The sequence below is a fragment of the Pocillopora verrucosa genome, chromosome 8 (assembly GCF_036669915.1).
Source record: "Pocillopora verrucosa isolate sample1 chromosome 8, ASM3666991v2, whole genome shotgun sequence".
NCBI lineage: Eukaryota > Metazoa > Cnidaria > Anthozoa > Scleractinia > Pocilloporidae > Pocillopora > Pocillopora verrucosa.
The window spans coordinates 22514887-22535335 of NC_089319.1; the positions used below are offsets into that span (position 1 = coordinate 22514887).

The 20449-nt window shown below is 38.1% G+C and overlaps 2 protein-coding genes and 1 long non-coding RNA gene across 3 annotated transcripts; 1 reads left to right on the forward strand and 2 right to left on the reverse strand.

Moving 5' to 3' along the window:
* Positions 1-1378: 1378 nt before the first annotated feature.
* Positions 1379-6250, reverse strand: LOC136283187 (uncharacterized). The gene is made up of 4 exons (XR_010718613.1): positions 6218-6250; positions 4611-4700; positions 3652-3945; positions 1379-2485 (listed from the first exon to the last, which is right to left on the reverse strand). It is a non-coding gene; the product is annotated as an uncharacterized lncRNA (long non-coding RNA).
* Positions 6251-6980: 730 nt separating this feature from the next.
* LOC131799701 (uncharacterized) lies at positions 6981-14647 on the reverse strand. Its single transcript, XM_059117403.2, has 5 exons — positions 14200-14647; positions 11542-11665; positions 10487-10729; positions 9751-9900; positions 6981-8833 (listed from the first exon to the last, which is right to left on the reverse strand). Exons 1-5 carry the CDS (start codon positions 14577-14579, stop codon positions 8603-8605), a joined length of 1128 nt encoding a protein of 375 aa, XP_058973386.2. The 5' UTR covers positions 14580-14647; the 3' UTR covers positions 6981-8602.
* Positions 14648-14958: 311 nt separating this feature from the next.
* Positions 14959-19172, forward strand: LOC131799699 (ELMO domain-containing protein 3-like). Its single transcript, XM_059117400.2, has 5 exons — positions 14959-15289; positions 16167-16396; positions 17163-17501; positions 17862-18069; positions 18435-19172. Exons 1-5 carry the CDS (start codon positions 15012-15014, stop codon positions 18757-18759), a joined length of 1380 nt encoding a protein of 459 aa, XP_058973383.1. The 5' UTR covers positions 14959-15011; the 3' UTR covers positions 18760-19172.
* The last annotated feature ends 1277 nt before the right edge of the window (positions 19173-20449 follow it).

A 20449-nucleotide genomic window follows, 5' to 3' on the forward strand; every position in this document is an offset into this window, starting at 1 on the left:
TCTTCGAAAATTACATCGAAAACCGGAATTCTACATAACTTACTTTATTTGACGACAGAAACCGAAATTGTTCATTATTGTTCTTCATCGCGTACAAAGGTCAGAAAGCAGACAAGAGACAAAGATGGCCGCTGAGCTATGTACGTGAGGTTCTTAAGATTATTAAGGCCACCTGAAAAAAGTCTAGTTAACCTAACAAAAGGACCTTACACCGCATTCAAATCACCTGCAACATTGATAAGAAAGTGTCAAAACATACATTCTTATTCACGTTTAAAGTGCAAGTGCCGTATGTCACGACATTATATTGATTGATTCGACGTGCAAAATTTCATTCTGCGCGAGGGATATTATAATTTTTTGGTAAGACATAAAAGCGCCAAAATGAGAATATTAAATCAAAATTTAACTGAGAAGATAATTCAACGCATAACTTCGTTTTCCACGCAGTTTTATCTGAAGCGCTAATATGCTGTAATCACACGAATGACTGCTGTCTTCTGAACTCATGGCGTGTGCCAAGGTCACGCCATCTACTTAGGGGCACTCACGAAACAAGAGGGGATTGCGTGACGAGGAAGAAAAGAAATTGGATTGTCGTGGACTTTCACCGCAGGGGGTGAGCATCGCGTGGAAAATATTTTTAGAACTTTCATACCGGAAAAATTTTGTCTTACATACCATCACGATCGACTTAAATCGCCAGGGTGTGGTGAAAAATTAAGAAGAATATAGTGTTAATTTACCACGTGTGCTTGGAGATACTAATTTGCAGTATGTACTAATCATCTACAAATAAAAAAAAAATATATATATATGAATAGATTGTGGGTACACGCGTTTTCAAAAGGCCTGCTTTGGCTTTATGCTTACTTAGCATAACGACTCAGCTTAGTGACTGTATCTGACATGGTAGAACTATTTAGACTGAATTCTGCGTCTTGTTCTGCTTTTTTACAGCAACAGTGGACATTATACTGCTTCCGAATTATTGCTATTTCTGTATCCAGAAGTAATAGAAATTCGTATGATCTGAAAGGGTCAACCTCTGCTATCCGACCAAGAAATGATCTACTCAATAGTACTGCCGTATATGTCGTCCATTCGACTTATTTCAACCGATGAAATTTCAGTTATCTTTATCAATTTTCAAACATAACCTTGTTATCGCGTCAAAAAAATTAAATACTTTTTGGTAAAAATCTTTAAAGCGGCAGTTAAAGCAAAACCGTTTATCGAATTCTCATCACACAGCCATGCACCTGCTTTGATTTACTTCATTCGTGATAGCTGTCCGAGAATCAACCATGAAACCCACGCAACAAACAATCACTACAAACTTTATTGACTATTTGAAAGAAGGCTTTCGTACCCGAGTTTGTTGTGTATACGTAGAATTATTTAGGCTCACAAACTTAAATTAAATTCGCACTTAAAATCAATGTTTGGGAACAGACCCAAACTTCATCAAAGTTCCTCAGTTTTAAACCTATCGTGTCTCGTTGCACAGTTATATAACACAGCATAGATTCGGCTTCATTCCATCACAAATACAGCCTAACTAAGAAAACCATCTCCGATTCCTTTCACACCAATTCATTTTACAGTTTATTAATTCCAAACTGCAATCTAACACAGTAACATGGAGAACTAGCTAAAGTTGCCTCCTATAAAGGTAACTGAACAAACTAAGAACTGTTTTACCACAACAAACACAAATTAAACGAGCTTACTTTAGTTCGCATAACGAGTCCTATTTCGTTGAGGATTTCCTCTTCTCCAATAGGGATAACAGTTGTCATGATCTGGTATTAAATACACGTAATCTCCTAACCCTTTAAGACCTTAACACCCCGGTGCAAATTACTCATGCCCAAACTCAGTGATAATTCCGAACAGTTCAGAAATGTGTATTACTGAACAGCAGTTGAAAGCTCACCCCATCTCGTTTCCAGAGCTCGTGGTTTTGCTTTCACAGGTAAAATTGATCAAACTCAGTCGTGTTACTAAGAGACCACCTTCCTGTTAATTGTCTGCACTGTATATTTATCCTTAGACGAATGGTACTGGTCTATTCTTTTTGTGCGGATCAAATCAGTATCGCAGTGGCTCGCCATAAAATTTCTCTCCAGTTCACGAAGTGAAACAATATCAATAAAATACCATCGAAACAAATTTCAGTCGTCCTAAATACAATTATAGGCACCGTTCAACTTGTTTCTTAATATTTCTCGACCTGCTGGTATATCATACAAGTAGAAAAAGATAGACGTCCAATCCATACATCGTTTTTATTAAGCACTTTTAACATCTGATGAAAATTTTCGGAGAGAAGAGGCACTCAAACTTCAGCTTCCCTGTTATAACCTCGTTCTTCCACTGAACCGGCTTTACCCTTCCTTGCGAAAGTATCCACAAAAGATAGGAAACAAATTTCTTCCAAGTACAAATTGTATCGGCTGGGGTACCAGGTACTCGTCTACCACTTGAAATTGCGTGGGAAAAATAAATTTTAGCTAATAATAACGTGATGACTCAAGGCATAGCAATGTTAAGAGCAAACAAATAGCACGTAAATAGGCAAGGTGAATCGTTTGATTATCTCATCGGAAACAGGAAATAAAATTAGGCCTCTTTTATTTGACAATTCAAACCACAAACATTAGCTGTTGTGTGTATCGGGTAGTTTAGTAAGATAGCGGACAGACACAAAAGACAGCAGTTAAATTGTGCACGTGTAGTTGTCAGGACTATTCGTTCATCTGATAAAAGCGCAGCGAGCAAACAAAAGAAATCAAACTGCGTGACAACCGCAATGTGATGACTTGAGTGGGAATAAATTACACCATTGTTTCTATGAAGCTAATGTCCGGGCTGAGTGAAATCCGTCTGGATAATATTCAAAGCTGTACTATGTTATATTCAGACTTGAACGTGTTATTCTCCCAATCTATGGCTTCGTTGAGGCTTCATTATTATATTTCAATAAATACGTGATCAGTGTAAAAAGTACATGTCGTATTAAAAAGAACCAATTTTTTGAGATGCTAGAGAAAAATAATATCAGAACAATCTACTGAGTCAGACTAAGAGTTTATCAAAATTACACGGCAATGAAAAAACATCTTTCATCTACCAATAAACAGACGTAATAAGATGTTGAAGATGAAAAGAGTACAAACTCACGCTGTCCCCGCGGAGGTCATCACGCCCCCCCTCCGAATTGTGCAACGTACGCCTCAAAGCAAACCCACATGGTCTTGTACCAGTAGAGCAAGTAAATGTACACAGTAATTTTAGAAAAGAATAACGGGAAATTTTAGTGTCACTGTGAATAATTTAGTACAGTTTTCTTGTGACAGAAGGTATCCACAATGTGAACTGGATATGTCGGATATTAAAACTCGTTGTCAGTTCAAAGTGCATAACTAATGATGGCTCTCGCTCAGATTGCTAAAAATTTCAGTCACGGTAGCAGATTACAGTCGTTGTTATGAACCGACCCTCGCAAGGACGATAACATTGCACGAGCGAGATTTAAATAGTGACACTTAATGATAATTTCAGCGCAGATATAAGAAACAAACGCTAAAGAAACCGAAAGCACCAGAAGAAAGTGCAGAAAAAAACAAAAAACTGGACAAGACTTACTCGGAATGGATGCAGATATCCCGAAAAAACGTCAGCCCAATCTATTCCAACTAAACCGCCGTTTCTTGAAATATTTTTTTTACACTTAACAATCCTTGAAAAACATCATTGACACGTTTGCTCCGCAACCGACATTTCTCCAGCTGAAAACTGTTCATTTACCATTTGGGATTCAATCCATACGGTTAACGTTTTCCAAAGATTAGGAAAAAGAGCAATTTTTATATGAGTATTTTTCCGTCGATTTTTTTGTACATTCGTTTAGTGATTGGTGTAGAAAATTGGCGCCATCCCCTAAAAAAATAACATTGAAATTAAAACCAATCCCTACTGAGCCAATCGCGTTTTACCGCGTTTCAAGCAGTTTGTTTGTCTTAAATTTTATTTCTAATCGGTTTCTTATAGTACTGCTTAATTAAAACCTGGGCTGTAGGGAACAGCGTTGCATGGGGGGGGGGGGAGGGTGCTCAATCAAGGGGGGGTGTGGGGGCGCAGCAATGGGACAAAAACTAAAACAAGAAAAAAACAGACAATGCACATACAAAGGAACTGTTCAAACACATGGACATAGATAAAGTAGAAGAGAAAAGAAAATTTTCTCTTGTGCTGATCCCGCTCTTATTGAAGCTTAAAAAGTTGTAAATAAAGTGGAAATAGAAAGAGGTTTACTTTGTATCGCTGTTATTTAAGAAAGTGAGGGAGGGGAAGGCGCTTACTCTAGGGGGGCGTTTGTTTGACACTATAGCCTGTAGGAATGGGTGCTTATTCAGAGGAGGGCACTTATTAGAGTAAATACGGTATCTTCCTTTGCCCTAATTGGGTGTTTTGATGTCTCTGATTTTTCATTACGTAGACTAAATACGTCACTTTTAACTTCGATTATATTCAGAGATGGACAATACTATAAACCCTACTTTTTAACTAACACCTTACACCCAATACCACATATATCTAGTTACCTTGAAACGGTTGAAGTGCAGTGAAGTAGATGGAGAATAACTTCTTGTTGAAGTAACAAACACTACTTGAAGTGTTTTCTCTAAAATAATCTAAAAAAGTATGAGATGAAAAAGAGAGCAAGCTGTTAGCGATGTCAGATGAAAAATTTTTCTGTGGTTTCTCTTGATCAGCAAAGAAACCAGTTATCCCTTCCCCAAGCTACTTCCAATAACAGATGAAAAGACTAAAACCAAGGATGAGCACAGAGCCCATGACCAGTACCCCCTCATAATTATGAAAGGTTGAGTCAGCTTACACACCTCATCAGAGCTTATCCCAGTTTCAGTAGCATGAAGTGACTAAGTGTATTGCTTATTCCCTGTGGACAGAATGCCAGTCCATGGTTACCACCCACCCCACCCCCCCCCTCCCTCCTATTGACCCTCTGCATTTGGTCAGCTTTCCTCAAAAGTTTGCCAGAACTCATTTAAACTCCTAGATGGGGAGAGTTGAACATCTCGCTCAAAAACACAGCACAAAGACCCAGCCAGGGTTCACACCGACACCTTTTTACTTGCAGTCTCCCCCCTTCACTCAGAACCACTCAAATTAAGTATTCTTAAAGGGAAAATAACCCTCTCACCAATAGATACTTATTTGGGTACAGGCATAAATTCTCTGTTTCCCCTTATTGAAAATTTGTCAGTATTGTGGCACTGTTACTAAGCCATAAGTGGTCTGTAGAAAAATAGGGAGGCTGTTAACATATGGTACCCATTGTGGCACAAGCTTGCTCACTTCATACAATACCAATCAGTTGAAATTGTGTAGTATGTTTAATAGACCACAGCCTGAGAAGGCACAGATACTCTGATAGTTGAGATTGTTTGAGAAAACTTGATTTGACAAGTCTTCTTCCCAAGATTTGCTGACCAAAGCTGCAAGACCACCTACCAGTTACAACTAAATCAGCAAAGCGCTCAACTGCCATGCAAATAGTCGAGGGCTTGAGCCTAACACCAGGTAAACTATTGGGGTGTTAACTAACAGAGGTGTACTGGTATGTGCTGCCTTTACAATTCAATCAGCATATGATGTGACAAGACATTCTGAAGTAGTCTTCTCAAATAGGTCTAAGACACTGTGGGTTCTAAATTTCGCTAGGAATCACAAATTTAGCCAGGAATTTTAAAAAATACACACAAGGAGTAGCAGTGAGAAGGGTTTTGGGTAGGACAAAATGGACTACTGACCGTAGCTTAAGGAGCTGTCATATGCTGACCCTAAATCTCAACCAACATAGCAAGCATTGTAGGGTATCACACTGAGTATATTAGTTTGTCAGCTTTAACATGACTGAGACACTTCTCATACCTCTTAAACAGAGTGACTAAAGTGGGTGACAAGTGTGGCAAGAGCCTGAAATTATAGAGGTTGCATTCATCACCCATTAAATATCCACTGAAGTCAGGAAAGTGTGATGGTATCTAGACTGTCAACGCAAATTAAAAGCACTTAATCCAACGACCAGAAGCTGACCGAATACGGAAATTCTTCCATGCTTTGCATAATTCAAGTGAAAGAGGGAAGGATAGTATGTTGTCGATAGAATAACAAAAACACTTACCGTTTCGTCAGAACGCACGTCGCGCAGTTGTTTTGAAAATGGCCGCCTGGAAATCTCCTCATTTAAAAACCGCTGAATGAAAGAGCGTGGATCTTAAAACTCGTGTGCAGGATCTCTCAAATGTTTCATCGCCATTTACTGGGCGAGGCATGGATAAAAATTCCTCTCCTACGGGCCCGTGTTTCATAGTATTGAAAGTGCCTCTCCACCGGTACTTCTGAGAATATACTATCAACACAATCACTAAGAGTGTAATCTTAGAGTTTCAAGGGTCTTTCTAGACATAAATGTAGTGAAAGAACCATGGTCGAGAGAAACGAGGAGCGACGTACACACACTTTGGAAACCGTAGCGAAGATTGGAGAAACAATTGCTTGAAGTGGGAGGACAGACAAAGTTTCCTTAAGAGTGTCATAAAATCGCAAAACTAAACAAAACAAAAGAAAAAAAAGCAAACTTATCGAGTCAATCCGAACAGAAGTTTGGGAGCCAGTGAAAACGTGATGTAGACCCAGGTAGTAAAGTCACGATCAATTTTAGTGTTGCATTTGATTAACAGGGAAGGGAACGTGAGTTTTTATAGCCAATCGTGGAGCGCAGTGAAGTGAAACCTATGCCGTCATGGAGAATACTCTTGCCACTCTACAGAAAATTTGTCTCGTTACGGTCGTCGAGAAGAGAAACCATCATATCACCCTTAAATCCTAACTTTGCTGAGCGTATTCCAACAATCATAACAACAATACTAACAACATTAAAAAAAACTTTTATTTCAACAAATTCTCTGCAACGTGGTTGCCAAAACCATCGTTAAATAATCGGTACACAACTGGTAGAGAATCAATAAAAGCAAATCTAACTCCTTTTGCTAGTTCTTGGCTCTCGCCGTTTTTCAATCACCAGCTCTTTCGCGAGTTTCCGTTGACCAAAAGACTGAAAGAGGCTAGAACTAGCTCTTTCAAAAACCTACATTCACAAAAAGTGAAGAATTTCGATGCCATAACACGGCAATTAGAAAGTAAAGCATTTTGTAAAAAAATTAAAATCGCGTCTTACCAAACAAATCTTTCGCGATTCCCTAACTTCAAAGGTAATTTAACTTGGACACAGCGGTAAAACGTCGGACATGCGCGAGGGGATCAATTCTGACCCACCGCGCGCCAATTTACAAGGCAAAATTGGGTTCTGAAAGCCTGAAAGCATTACAACGTTCGCACATGCGTGGACGTTTGACCGCTCTGTGTTAAACTTGTATCAAAAACAGTCCAAATTTATTACAGAATTAAGGGCTGATCGAGCAGCCGAGGACAATTAGACGCTCTGAAAGGCCTGGACGCAATGGGCGACAAGTGATGGCAGCTACACTTAGCCATAATTTACCTCGTGTGACAGGGGAATGTTTGAGAACATCTTAATCCCCAAAAGAATGTTGTCCCACAACAAGTAGCGTCTGTTCAAAATGCTTTTGAATGCGGTTGACCACCGAAGGGATGAATTGATAAGGAACAACAAATTGCTTTGAAAGCAGTTTGCTAGTTGTCGAAGAAACATGTCAAACGACTTATTGTCTGAGCGTCCAAGCCTTAACACAAATATTGGTTCCAAAACGAAGCTTCGTGGACATAAAAAATTATTTTTCAGAATGAGGACATTTCGAATCAGGAACTATCTACATGTAACTTGCGAAGGTAGATGCCACTTTGTCCTTTCGTTTTTTAAACAGAGTGTGAATTAAAAATTCTGAAAAAGTTGTTTGCTCTCTCAGATCAGGAACTGCCAAATCCATTGTGAAGAAACGTCGTAGACATAACTATTTCCGTGAATATGAAAGTGAAAATAAGGCCTGAAAAATTCAGGCCTGTACGGGATTTGAAACCCATGACCTCCGCGATACCGGTGCAGAGGTCATCGCAGAGGTCATGGGCTCAAATCCCGTACAGACCCAAATTTTTTTCAGGCCTTATTTTCACTACTGTTCAAGTAGTGTTTATTACTGCGAGGATCACTTTCATATTCACGCCTTTATCTACAGTTCAAATATATGACTTAACACATTCTTAGCCGTCCATAACTATTTCCAACAACTACAACTGCTAGCATCGTCAGTATCATAAAAAATGGTCGGTTTGTGTCAATTCGTCAGCCGAACGTACCAAGATCACCTTCATTCGCTTGACCGTGCATTAAAAGACCTTAGTTCACAAAGGTTCAAGGCGGTCAAAGATTCGCCAAGCCCAAAGTACAGGGTGGAGATCTCAAGCAGGTTAACTTGGCCTCGCAATGTCATCATAAGCTCGCTCTATGTTTATCGACAACTCGTCTCCTTCGTTAGTTCCCAAGGATTTCAGGTCTTTTTTCTGTTCTATCGTCATTCTACCCCTTGGTTTATATCCACCGAAGGTCAGAAAACAAGGAAGGTAGAAATATAAATAGTCCATACAACCAAAACGCCGCGAACACCGGCATCATGAGATCGCCTTTTTCAGACTTGGTTAAAAACGTGATTGCTATTGTGATCCAAATCCACGCAAAACCTTGAGTGTTGGTGCTGAGAAGAGGAGTGGAGAACTTAAGCTGATAAAGGAGAGCAGCTTGACTGGTTAAACGAAGGACAGCCTGAAAGGGAAAAACCAAACGAACGTTTAAACACCCTTGCATAAGAGACGGTAACAATTTTGTTAGAATAATGACTGTAAATATATGAAAATCATATATGTGCACTGCGGTGAAGAAACGAATATAAGCGACCCTCGCAGCTATGAACACTACTGAACTAGTAATTGAAATAAGACCTGAAAAAAATTCAGGCCTGTACGGAATTTGAACCCATGGCCTCTGCGATACCGGTGCAGCGTTCTACCAACTGAGCTAACAAGCCAACTGGGAGCTGATTGTGTAGTAGAATAGATTTCCAGACAAACGCACAGGAAGCGCAAGCTCAACACGCTTTTAATGCCCTAACAATCGCCCCGAGTGGGGAGGGCTTAACAATTTCCAATGCTTCCAAATTGACATATTTAACTCTCCCCCTTGGGGTCGTCCAACTTTTTATATCACTCGTAGGATTGCAAACTGAATTGGACTCCACTCAGTCGTACCACCATCATTAATGATATTCTATGTGTGCTTATTCATCCTGTCTACAATGCATCAATTGAAAAGAAAAACCCTGTCACAAACCAATCATAACTAATAATAAGTATTAAAATTTCTTCAATCTGGTTGGTTAAAAGTGGTACAGTTTTCTGGTAATACAATGCACAAGAGAATTAATTCAGTGCAGAAAAGTTAATCAGAGCTAGAACGGGAGAAATTTGAGCACCTGAGCTTCGAACATTTTTTGTAACTTGGAAAAGAACAATGGTTGTTTTGACAGAATATATTTTTTCAAAAAAAAAAAAAATGTGCTTATTTATTCTAAATTGCACTTGAAATAATTTGATTACCCGACAAAGATGAAGTTTTTGTGCGCATTTTTCAAGTACTATAGAAAATCAACAATGCCAAAGTGCTATCAAGTTAAGTAGACTCACCAGAAAGAACACACTGAAGATGACATTCACCATTCCTCTCCGTGACACCTCCAGTTCCAGAGCAGGAACCTCACCAAACAACAAGGCAATAAATGGTAGACATACAACACAGCTGAAATTTAACAAATAAAGTAGCTCTGGATGTGAAGCCTGCAACAGATAAGAAATCACAGTCACTAAGCACATTTATTAACCCTTTAAATCCCATGACTGACCAAGACAGAATTTCTCCTTACAATATCAATACAATATCAACCAGATAAGTGATGAGAATAAAGAAAAATATAAATTTGGGGATAATTAGTTGATCCGATACTAAATTCTCTGAACTAACATTACAAGAACTGTGTGGTTCAAAGTGAGGAGAATGACAAATTTGATCTGGGAATTAAAGGATTAAGTGAACAATAAACACATTCCAGTGGTACTTGTAAGGATTAAGGCTATAGAGATCCTTTGAAAAAGAAATTGCAAAGTTAATAATATTAACAAATAAAAGAAGATTTATTACAAGTACAGAGTAGGGCTTGAATAAAGTTTTCTTAATAACTAGTCCCTTAGTTAATTGACATAAATTTACCAGTTTATATAGTTTTTTTTTTTAATTCTAAGAAACTATGCTTGAACTAATAACCTACATTACAGACATGTTTAATGACATATAAATACCCTGGACAAATACACTTTTCTATGTACAGAAAAAAAAATTGCCTAAGACCTGCATATAGATACATACCTTATGCAGAAAGCGTTTTGCATGCACAGTAAAAAAAGCCAAAGAAGCACTCATTATCAAGGCAAAGACACCATCACTAAATGACACTTTGAATTTTGCTGTTGAATCCTCAAGTGAGCAGAAGAGAACCACGAGAAGTGAACATAGAATAACCACAAATATGACAATCCTGTCATTATAACACTGACGACTGGTCAACCATGATGCTAGTAGAACCATCGCTGGTGTTAGGGCAAGGGATAGCTGGGACAGATAAATACAAATTGGTTATAATTCAACAATTGATCAAACATTAATTCATACCATAACAGATCAAACAGTTTCACTACCACAGGTAGGTAAGTAGGTAACATCTGTACTTGAGTCAAGTGACCCATCCAGCAGGAGCTTATGCCAGGTTCTATGGCATGAAACTACTAAGAGGATTAATACTCCCCCCCCCTCCCCACCCCCCAGGATGGGATGTCAATCTATCGCAAGGTTACCCCTCAGCATTTCATCAGGGTTCCCAGAAAATTCACCAGTACCCATTCATACTCCTAGGCAGAGAGAGGTGCTGTGAAAGTGAAGTATTTTTGCCCACACATAAAACACAATGACTTGAATTGGACCAGGTCTTGAGCCCAGACCTCCACAATGTGAGACACTCACCACATCTCCTACATTCTTAAAATGCCACTTGATCATAAATATCCCATACAAAATAGGCCATTTTACAGTTGTGTACTTACACATAGTTGCCAAGCCTTCGATTTGGAGTGAGGCTGAAGGTGACCTTGTTGTGATGGGGACCAGTATCTAGTTGGCATGATAACAAAGTAATCTACATTTGAAAAGTAGCAATGTTTGTAACATAACCAGGTCACCCTTAGCCTCACTCCTGTTCAAAGGCTTGGCAACTAAGATGGACTACTGGAGAAAATCTTAATGATACCTTCCAGAGCATAGTCAAACCCACAGTTTTCCTTGAGCTTAACTCTTGGAAAATTGTTCTCTTCCCACAAGAAATGGTGTTCATATTTTTCAATCGATTAGCAACAAGAACTGATACATACCATATATGCTGCAGAACCTCCAGATACTCTGAAGTTTGATGCATTAAAATCCACAGAAAAGACAGTCACGGAAACTACATGTAAAAAGAGCATGGGGAAAAAATGTCTTGCTTGGCTCCTGAAACTGAAAATAAACAATATAGAGAAGCTGTAAGTTTGACGTCAGTAAGTGTACACAGATCATTACAGACTAAACATTGAACTGATGCGAGAAAAGACAAAGAAAACTTGAAAAAATTAATACCACAGCTCCCTGCACAAGATGAACAGTAATAGATCACAGATGATGCCAAATGTGGTGGGAACAAGTGAATGGCACACAGAGTGCACCTAAGTGTGTCAATGATGTTCTTATCACCTTCTGATGACTTTTGAGATCTTTTACTTAATAGACCCATGGTGACATGGAATCTATTTGTTTTTTTTTAATAAAGAAGAGGCAAAAATTGATAATGATGATGTCATCTCTTTATCTGTCCTTCAAAAGATCATAGTTAAGAACCAATCAAAATATTTGCATGTTTCAGCTTCTCATATCATTTACCTTATTCATACTTAATTTAGCATGTGCTCAATTTTGCAAATTTGGCAAAATGGTACTTAACTGGGTTTAACTTTTTGCAATTTCAACAGGCAAATATGAAAATAGGGCCTTGAATTTTGTGAAACAAGAAATGTCAACTTCATTTTCTTTTTCAAAATGTCTTAACTTTTCTACATGGGTATTAAATTTTGTGCGTGAAAATTCCACAAGGATTTTCCTTCATGAGTCTTAAATTTTGTGATTTTTTCTACACCACAAAATGCAAAATGAAGTACATACGAAATTAAGTAGGAATATAGTTATTTTCAACAGATCCACCAATCCTAGTAAAGTTCTTTTGGTTTGAACATTCTTAACCTTTTGACCCCTAAGAGTGATTAACATCTAATTTCTCCTTACAATTTCTAACCCTCAATCACACTTTAAGGTCACAGGAATAAAGGAAATAACCATCAACTAAAGACGCTCTTGATTGTTAAACAAATTCTCCTTGGAAATGTATAGAGATAAGTATAGAGAATGTGTATACTGATGTTGGGGTGTAAAGGTTTAAACCAAACCCAACAGAAGCAAAAGATCCCATCAGAACAACAAAAAGTATTCCAAGAAGGCAATGAAAACTCATGGTAGATACAAGTAAACATGTACAAATTTGAGTCACAACAGGTTTAAGTAAGAGATGTTATTGTTTGTGAAGATGCAGAGAATTTTTATACCATTCAGAAAGAGAAGAGAAGTAAAAGACCTGTGTAATCCCAGATATTCTGAATTACTTTTGATACCCAATTAGTCTTTCCCATCCCTCCTAAGGACACTATACGTATTACCTAAATATTTTATTTTAAAAAAACTCAGTCTTTTGACCGATTCCCCACTTTACACACTCAGTCAAATTAATTGCAAAATACTAAGTGACAATTCTTGTAAACACTTTCTGTTATTGACTTCTTGATCAGTGGTGTCATGTCCTTATAGTTACTGCAATTGCAGTCTAGTTTGCTGAAAAAATAATTGCAAAATCTTAAAAATAACATGTGATACCACTAAAAGAATGTTTTTGGCCTCCAACAGAGTGTTGACATTTTCCACAGGCTTTCATTGCAACTTTGATTTACATATTCTGCTTACATTGCATGTTTCATTGCATAACAAAAGGAAATTTCTGGTACATTTTGCATAACACTGAGAAATGAGAGTCTTTATCAAACCGTCAAACAGAGAAAAGTTGCCAAGAGCCTGAGCATAAGAAATTGAAGTAGCTTGAAATCCCAATTACCTACTTTTCCTTTCAATTTTTCGATGAAGTTTTGGAGTTTGTTTAATCCATAGTAAATCTGATTTACCCATTTTGCAAAGTGAACTTTCCTATGAATTTCAAAGTCCTCTGTTACATGACTTGCCAGGGGGTTCCATGTTGCGTTTCATTGGTAGGTAGCATGAACGCATTGACAGGCACTTAAGTGAGGTGCAAAAATCGGGAATTTCTTTAGAGGCCAAAAATTTCAGGTTTTTTAAATGCAAGTTACCTCTGTTAAGACATATTAATATATTATATAGATTTATAAGATCTTCATGAAAATTTGCCAGAATGTTCATCAGCTATTAACACACCAAAGTGTGTGAGGCTTTTACGAAATTTTAAATATTTCTCTCCTGAAGTCCTGGTGACTGACAACAACCTAAATACTTTCTTTTGTCCAACTTCAAATTGATTTTCCCAGGAACCAATAAGATATATAGAAAAAGCCGCACACAATAACTGATAGCCCATTACCTATTGGGTGTTACTGTCCAGTTTGTTTGGAAAGCGGCAAAGGCTTGTAATTCAGTAAAGCAAACACAGTCAGTTTTGTGTTTTAAGGCTCGCGCGCGGCTATCAAAACAAAAACTGAGAAAAATTATCTATAATTTAAACATTCAAGCTTACTGTGATATAAAGCTTTCTGAGGTTTCTTTAAAAGTGACGCGCGTGCACGTTGGACGATGTTTGTCCACTAAGGTCCTCAGACATAAAAAACGCTCCTTACAATCGTTCCTCCAGCGAGACTTTCCGTCTATGTAAATATTTACCTATACCAGCTGTTGATTTAACTCTCGCTCAATGCTTTACTTACCCTCGTATTCGCTTTCTTCCCCAGAATCTAAAGAAGAGAGCGATCGTACAACTTTCAAGCCAGAAGAAGAATATTGAAGCATGGCTACTTTCAAAGAGCTTAAAATGAAAGATCTTCTCCACGATTAGGGCGACAGTAAAAAGAACTGTTGACAAAAACGTGTAAATATAGCTGTGGTCTCTTAGAGTCTTTTTCTCCACTGAATGTTCGTCGCTATCGTCAGCTTTTGTGTGAACAGTGAAACCACTCCATAACGAAGAAATATTGTTGATTCCTTTGTGATTACTGTGAGAATTATGATTTGTATGTTCAGGCGTTCTACTTATGATTTCAGAGACATCCTCTCCCGACGATAAAGTTCTTGTCCGGAAAGACTCCATTCCCTGAATCTTCAAGGAAAATCGGAAGAATATATTACATGTAACACAACGAGAGGGAAATCGAAAAGTTGAACAGGATCTAAATAGTCACGTGCCACCACGAGACAACGAGGAAGAGAAACGTGTGGTAACACCGAGGGGACCCATAGAGATATTCATTGAGCAATGATCTTCAGCTTTTTTCGGGGAATAAAATGACGACAACAGTCGATGAAAGAATTTAAATTATCTAACCACCTATGAATCTAACTCTTCTCTCTCCTTAAGTTTTTCGGTTCTTTTTTCCTTCTGCTGTATGAAACATTATCCCAACAGTACCCCTGATGTCGTTCAAGAAAATTTACCCGGGAGGGGCTGAGAATGGACCAGTTGTATTCGATCAAAGATGGCGCCCTTAGCACTTTCCCTAACGATATTGACGATCGTTTAACAATGGCAAATCTCAAGAACCGAAAAGCCGCCCCCGATGATCTTGAAGCAGAAGCAGAAAAGGCTTTTCAGCGGGCTGCTGCTCAGCAAAATCGAAATGAAGATGATGAGTTCGACCTTGAATTTGAAAGTGCTTTCCAAAATCTTCCGCCAAGTAAAGCTGACGCGAAGTCAGACAGTTCCATTAAGGAGTCGGCCGTCAGTCAAGAGGTGTCTAACGGTCCTTCTCAGCTTCCCATTAAGACAGAAGGACTGCCTAGTAGTTTGCCTTCTAGTCAAGGGTGAGAGGGAAAATTATTCACCGCAAACTTATCACGATCAGATACACTTACCAATATTTGTTTGTTTGTTTTTTTTTTTAAGGCTTTTGTCAAGGGTTAGTTTATGTATATTTAGCCTCCGATGTTGAGGTTTCTGTTAACTGATGGGTGGATACTAATCTTAAATTAATCATTTTGTGCTTGATATCGCTTCATGTGTCGTTTAAGAGCCTACAATCTTAATATTTTTTCAAGGATGGTACAGATTCACTCTAAACAGCGTGAAATCAAGACATTTTGTCGGTCTTCTAGATTATACTAAGTGTGGATCTTACTAATTTTGGCGTTACGAATCGAGTATTTAATCAATGAATCATTATTTTCACAACATACGGAACATTGTAATTCCCTGTAAATTCAATTTGCTTCAATAAGCTTTAAGTACCAAACTTCAAAACCAATAATAACTTGAATGAAAATTATGGAATTACTTGAATTGGCAAAATTTCTACCTCTGTTCAGTTATATTCACATGGTGCATGTTTTACAAGCTGTATTTTAAAGGAGTTGTGGCCAATCTTGTGCATCTTGATAAAGTTAGCCAAGGTTGTCATGTGCGGTGCACTTTAATCTTCTTCTTCTAAAGACATCTTGTGAGGAGCAAAAATAAAAAAATTATTCTCAGTGGGAAAAAAAATGTTATTTATTGACAACAGGGGTGTATACAGGATTTCATAACCACAGATCCAGGGCAAGGTTTGGTTGCTCTATTATTTTCAATTATCTATATTTCTTGGCCAAGAGCGAATCGTATGAATTCAAGAATGCCCTCCCTCTAGTTTACACTCAGGCCTGTCTACTCATTGTGAAGCCTAACTGTATACTTTAATTTTTACAGATCAAGTGCATCAGAACTGAACAGATACTCTCCTCGCAAAGAAACTACTAATTATTCTGAAAAGGAATCAGCGTCAACCAGTCCTACCTCAGATCAAATGCGACCTGGTAAACGAAGACGGAGATCAGACAAAGATAATATTCCGCCAGGAATTAGGAAGCTACCTTCACCTCCAACAACACTTGAACAGGCCCAGATGGAGTGGGACTTAGTGGAAACTGTTCAGCCAGGTACAGTACTCTGTTTGGGAAATGTAACTTAAACCAATGGGCCAGCAATTTTTCAGACAGTGTTTAGCACAGAGTGGAATAGTGAAAATACATGGACTGTAACACCTCCTTACTCCTGGGTTATGAGAGGGTAGTGTCGGACTGATAAGGTTTTTCTTTTGAGTTATAGCTCCTGGTCTTCTTTTAATTGTTCATAGAACTGAGATTAAATATTTTTATGGTTAAACTGAAGTTGGTTCATAATGCAGTTTCATGTAATGTCATCTAAACTGTATTGTTATATTCAGCCTTGAGTGTCTGTCCACAAGTCTCACATTGATCTGCTGTCAGATCAATGTTTCTGCTGAAAAACAGGGTTTTCCATACATTTAATTATGACATTAAAGGGTTTTAAACTCAGACAGGAGACACTTACCGGTATGTGTTCTTGTGGTGTGCATGTACATACAGGTGTCAACCCAAGTTTCCAAAATCTACTCCTTTATCATTAATATGAATGATACCATCCTCCCTGCTTGTCTCCTCAGTTCATAAAATTTGGGCCTGCTTGTGTTTTGATAAGGTTTTTTTATTGAAATTATAAAGTGTTCATTGTAAAGGTCTGAACCTTGTCTCAAAATTATTCATTGTGTAAAATACATGTGAACTTGTCTCCTCTTCAGTGTCTGTTTTGTTGATTTAAAAGATCTAGAAGGTTTACCGATCAGAGCATCTTTTCCCACCAGGTTTTTGTTCAATAAAATGCTCTTAATTGATTTCTTAAAAGGAAGTGGTCAAGCTGGTAGCCGTTCACCTCTTATCACATTCCAGGATGCTATACGTCACTTTCAAACAGCTAGTTACCTTGAACAGCATATGTCACACATCAAACCAACTGTCAAGCATCGTGGAATGGCAGCTGTGACGCATAAACTATTTGGTCCACCACAAATGAACAGCAGCCTTCACTTGGAACGGAATCTCATCTTTGCTCTTGCTTTGTGTATGTTCAAAAATGACGAAACCATGCATAATCAAGTGTTACAGACTATTTATAAAAAATTAACAGGCACCAAGCTTGACTGTCCTCGCTATGGAAACCACTGGGAGCTGATTGGTTTTCAAGGTGTGATTGTATTTCTATGGATACATGTAAATGAATTAACCCTCCACGCCCTGACCTCAGTTTGCAAATTCTCTGTACTAAAGGTGACAAGCCTCAATAGGGTCTTAAGAATAAAGGAAATGATCACCATCTAGAGAGGCTCTTGATTGTCAAACAAATTCTCCTTGTCAGTGCCTTAGGAAATGTATAGAAGACTGCAAGGAGAATATGCTTACTGATGTTGGGGTGTGAAGGGTTATAGAAAAATGTGGGATAAATTCTTCAATCACTCCTTGTAAATTAGATGTACTGTTTTTTGAACTATTTTACAGACTATAGAATTATCACAGTAACTTTTTACTTCACAATTATATTTTATAGGTCTTGATCCTGCAACAGATCTAAGAGGTTGTGGTTTTCTGGGCCTGTTGACAACACTGTACTTAGTAACTGACCAGCGGACCCATGCTCTGGCTTTGGATATCTACAAACTCTCCCAACATGAAACACAGAACTTCCCATTTTCTATCATGTCTATAAACATTACCAGGATTGCTCTTCAAACTCTAAGAGAGGAGAAGCTGAATAAGTATGTGCCTCCCGCTTCCGATCAAGCGTTTTTATATGCTGTAAATTGCGTTATCTACGTTGAGTTACATGCGTTACTAGGTTTTGGCTGACTGCAATGTTATGGGCCACATGCACGGGGAGATTTTAGTTTTGTGTGAGTTTGTGTGTTGAAAAATTGCGTTTCGGTTAGGACACATGTAATTTGGAAATCAGCTGGTGGTTTTAGTTCGTCAACTCGACAGAGTAAGTTCAAATGCTTTTATCTTGAAAATATTCACATTATATCGGGGGAACAGAAGGGCATCCTTTTTACGTTTTATCACTTGTAAGAGACCAACGCCATTATTGTGCCACTTTTGAATGATTCCAGTTTTTCTTTTACAGGCCATGCAACCGCCGCCGTCAGGTTCTGAACGTTTTTGTTGAATTCTACGCCGCTATTTTTGTCCACGTCTACCAGGTCTGGAAACATCAACATAAGACTATCAGTGACTCAGGGTTTGTGCTCAGGGAAGCAGAGAAACTCGCCAAAAAGCGACCGCGTGACCTGCATAGAAACCTGGAACGAGCATTAGCCGATCGTCAGGGTTTGATCAAAGTCGACGAAGACAACTTTTCTCCGAAGGCGAAACAGCCCGACATACTTGATAAGTTCGCTGGAGTTTGCGATCTACAAGTAGATGAAGAGGAGGAAGTTCATCTGGTGTAGTGTTTGAGAATTAAGAACAAAATTATGAGATCATAGTATTAGTAAATAACGAGAGCAGCCAATGAGAAGTTAGAAGGAAAAGTATGTAAACGAGAAAACGCGAATGGCTGAGACGCGATTGGTCGAAGGAATGGTGTGAGTCCTCTCAACCAATCACAGTGCGCAGTGAAACATAGCAAATAGAAATTGTGGATTTCTTTCAACATTCAAGTGTCCACTGCTCAAGGAGCTTTTATCGACAAAGTGTTCGAATTCAGAATTCTCATCTGGTCATGGGACTCCTGACGAGCAGTGTTTGCCCTCTACTGAACGCTCAAGTTCCTAAAGAGAATTATAATATTTATATAAACCAGGTAGTGCTAGCTGTACAGCTGCAATATGTATAGAAATCGAGTACTATTAAAGTCACCCCACACAAGGAACTCTGCTTTTTTTATTTCCACTTTGTGTATGTTTGGTTTTGCTTTGTATTTGTTTTTGTTCGTTTTTGTGTTTTCGTTTTGGTGGTTCTTCTCTTTATCTTTTTGCTTAATATATTTTTGTGTCAGCAAGTTTGGTCGAAATGGGGAGTTGTTCAAAGAATGAAAACTTCAACACTTTTCTTGCCCAATGCCGTTAGCCATCGCTTTTTGCACAGTACAGTAAGACCGTAACCAGGCCATGTTGGATTAAATTGTGTAATTGAGAACTTTATATCAAAGCACATTTTGGAGCAGACTTTGCTTGTTTTTTTTTTTCTCTGAATTTTTAGGGGCACGATTCCGTGGCAATATCAGCTGAACCATTATCTGAACAAAAACTCTCTTCAGTCCCTCGAACACAGGAGTTTTGAAATTAATGGCGACATTGATATCAGTTGATTCTGATCAATAACTCTTGAAGGAGAACGAATATCAAAGCCTTCTCTCAAAGTTAAGTGTGGAACTGTACGATGTTACCGTAAAAATAGACACACTGAAAACATCTTTATCTGGTAACTGAAGGAAGTATTTTTATGGCGCAATATGTTATCTTTTAATTAAGTCAGATACATTCACTCCTAACATGGTAGCCGACTCGGACTCAAATCTAAGTTTGATTGCTTATAATGACTGAGTCATTATGAGCAATCAAACTTAGATTTGAGTGTAGCTGCTGGATTGAGGCTATATCAAGCCTCTGCTTATGTCGATTTACGGCGATGAATACGGAAAAATTGAATTTGAAATTTTGGCAATATTATATCGCGTGTGTTTTTCTTGGACTCATCAGACCTTCAACCGTAATTCCTTAACTAGAGTTCTGAATATCACTTTGAAATTAAAAGTTTTTGGATATTAAGCAAATTGTAGTTATCATGTCATAACATAAATTACGTTTAACTTCACTTTCTATGAAATCGGGGTTTCGATCGTTTGAACTGTGAAGTTTCTTCTATTGGGCGTTTTATATTGAATCAAGGAGAGCATTTCCCCTGCAGGAGTTTTATGTTAGTTTTTATAAAAATGTTTATGTAGTGGTTGTCTGGAACAATTCGAGAAAACACTGATTGTCGCAAATTCATTACCATAGTTACAAATTAATTCCTTGGAAAATAAACGAAAATACACGAATATAGCGAGTCTGTTACATAACACTTTGATGTCAAAAATTGCTCCGATAAATAACTGAAGTGAGAAATACCTAGTGACATGCGCAGTTTCTAATTATA